Here is a 2,955-nt window from a genome sequence, read left to right on the forward strand (position 1 = left end):
GGTCCTCTAGACAATTGTTTTATCAAATCAGGCACATCCTCTTGCAAAGCACGAGTTTCAAACCATTGAGAGAAGTTTTGACAATGATTCTTGGCTTTGCTCCATTTAGATCTTCGTGACTGATTATTAACCTCTTGCTCATGCTCTCTACAAAACATTTACTATATTTGTTAAAATAATAAATTAAATAAGATAAAAATTAATTATACAAAAGGAATTCTATATTCAAATTAAGGTACCTAATATATTCTTGAATATCGTCACAATTTCCCAATAAGTATGCATGTGCCTGACTTAGTGACTTGTCATAAAATGATTGGATCAGTTTTCTTTGCTCCTAAAGGAACTCCTTTGTTAGAAAACAAACTCACAGGTTCTGCGTCACTTGGGTCACATTCATCATTGTTTCGCGCTCTCCTATTAAATCTTGTATGCACACCCCGATGCAGATATTTTGAGAATAAATTCATGCAATCTATTCCCACTCGTGTCTCTGCTATGCAACCTTCTAGAAAACGCCTATTGCGAATGTATGATTTGAGTGTACCCATTTCTCTTTCAGTGGAATACATCCATCGATTTTGCACTGGGCCGCCTAATCTCACTTCATTCACCAAATGAATAGGCAAATGAATCATGATATCAAAAAATGAAGGAGGAAAAATTCGCTCCAACTGATTTACTGTTTCTATGATCTCTACTTCTAAGCAATCCAGTTCCTCCAATGTGATTACTTTTTGGCACAAACGATGGAAGAAGGAACTTAGACGAATCAAAGGAATAGCCACATGATCAGGAAGAATGCTTTTAATTGGTATTTGAAGCAAGTAATGTAACATGAAATGAGCATCATGGGTTTTATAATTAGACACCTTTCTTTCATCCAAGTGCACACACCTAGATATATTGGAGGCACTACCATTAGGTAGCTTGGCTGTCTTTAAAACTCCACAAAAGATGGATTTCTCTCCATTTGTCATTGAGAAGCACGCCTTTGTAAACTTTGTTCTCTTACTATCTTCTGTATCTTGTGGATGAAGGTTCTTCCTGATTCCCATATCTTTCAAATCATACCGTGCTTTTGCATGATCCTTTGTTTTTCCTGAAATATCCAAAAGAGTTCCAAGTATGCTATCAACTATGTTCTTCTCTATGTGCATTACATCAAGGTTGTGACGTAACAAGTTGTGCTGCCAGTAAGGTAATTCAAAAAAAATTGACCTTTTTTTCCATGGGCCATCATTTGATCTCTTTTTCTTCTTCCCAAACACATTTTCAAAATCACGCAAGCTATTAAGAACATCAATTCCCTTTAAAGGAGCTGGAGGAGGCCTAAATTTAGTTTTTCCATTGAATGATCTTTTGTTTTATCTCCATGGATGATCCATTGGTAGAAAAACACGATGATCCATATAGCACATTTTCCGACTATGTTTAAGATAGCGAGAATTAGTGCCATAGTTACAACAAGGGCAAGCAAACTTTCCTTTTGTACTCCAACCAGATAACATAGCATATGCAGGAAAATCACTGATTGTCCACATAAGAGCTGCCCGCATTTGAAAAGTTTCATTTCTGGAAGCATCATATGTTTCAACCCCAGAATCCCATAATAATTTTAACTCGTCTATCAATGGTTGTAAGTAAATATCAATGTCATTTCCAGGTGATCGCGGTCCAGGTATAAGTAAAGAAAGTATGGAATATTCAGATTTCATGCACATCCAAGGCGGCAGATTATAAATCATCAACATAACTGGCCATGTGCTATGTGATATACTCATGGTTCGAAATGGATTGAATCCATCACTTGACAAGCCAAGTCTCACATTGCGACAATCTTGTGCGAAATCTGGATGCACCCTATCAAAGTATTTCCATGCTAGACCATCAGCAGGATGCCTTAACTTTCCATCTTTAGAACATTCCTCTTCATGCCACCTCAAAGAATCTGCCGTCTTTGAGCACATAAATAGCCTTTTGAGTCTAGGAATTAATGGAAAGTGTCTCAAAGTCTTTGCAGAAACTCGATGTTGTTTTTTTGAAGACTCAAGCTCACTATCAACTTTAGGAGCTTGAATATATCGTGAAGCTCCACAAGTATGACAAAATTCGTCATCCTTATGATCATTCCTGAACAACATGCAATCATTTGGACATGCATCAATTTTATCATAATCCAGACAAAGATTCTTAACCATAGACTTGGTTTTATTGTAAGACTGAGGAATGTTCAACTCGGGCATCGCCTCTTTTAATAACTCTAGAAGAGAAGTGAATGATTCATTGCTCCATCCATGTAAACACTTCAACAAATATAAGCGAAGTGTGAATGATAATTTAGAGAAACCTATACAAGCAGAATATAATTCTTGGTTTGCCTCTTCAAGTAAGCTATAGAATTTCTTTGCATCTTGATTTGGACCATCATAAACTTCTCCAGCCTGTGCAACATCTCTAAATTGATCATTCAACAACCAATCAATATCATCACACGAGTAATCCATATCATCATCAACATTCAACTTGATATCCCATTCCCCGTGATTGATCCATCTAGTATAGCCTTTAACGAATCCATGGCATATTAGATGATCATACACTACATTCCTTCGGTTCCAAAGAATATTACAACATTTCGCACATGGACACTGAATTTTCTCTCCATGAGGATCTCCATAAGAGTAAGCAAAATCTAGAAATGATTCAATGCCATCAATATACTCTTTGCTATACCTTGCTAAATTCATCCAATCCTTGGATGGGATATGTGAACTCCTAGAAGAATATATCAATATTTAGTCTTTCAGCAATAATCATTAACCAGTTAACAAATAAGTTTTAAAAGTCACGAGTAATCTATCAGAATCATGTGTTATGAGATGATAAAAGTTTCTTACCTAGTCATGAGGCTTTCGCTATGTCAAATCAAACCTTTAATCCTCCACAAATGTT

General features: G+C 36.2%; 1 protein-coding gene across 1 annotated transcript in view; it reads right to left on the reverse strand.

Moving 5' to 3' along the window:
• Positions 1-2,750, reverse strand: part of LOC107009765 — an 11,537-nt gene extending 8,787 nt beyond the window's left edge. Inside the window, exons 1-3 of the mRNA XM_015209105.1 lie at positions 1,781-2,750; positions 1,483-1,627; positions 372-1,332 (exon numbers count right to left, since the gene is read on the reverse strand). Coding sequence (XP_015064591.1) covers positions 372-1,332; positions 1,483-1,627; positions 1,781-2,750 — 2,076 coding nt within the window. The remainder of the gene's footprint in view (positions 1-371; positions 1,333-1,482; positions 1,628-1,780) is intronic.
• Positions 2,751-2,955: the final 205 nt, after the last annotated feature.

The sequence above is a fragment of the Solanum pennellii genome, chromosome 2 (assembly GCF_001406875.1).
Source record: "Solanum pennellii chromosome 2, SPENNV200".
In the NCBI taxonomy this organism is placed as follows: Eukaryota; Viridiplantae; Streptophyta; class Magnoliopsida; order Solanales; family Solanaceae; genus Solanum; species Solanum pennellii.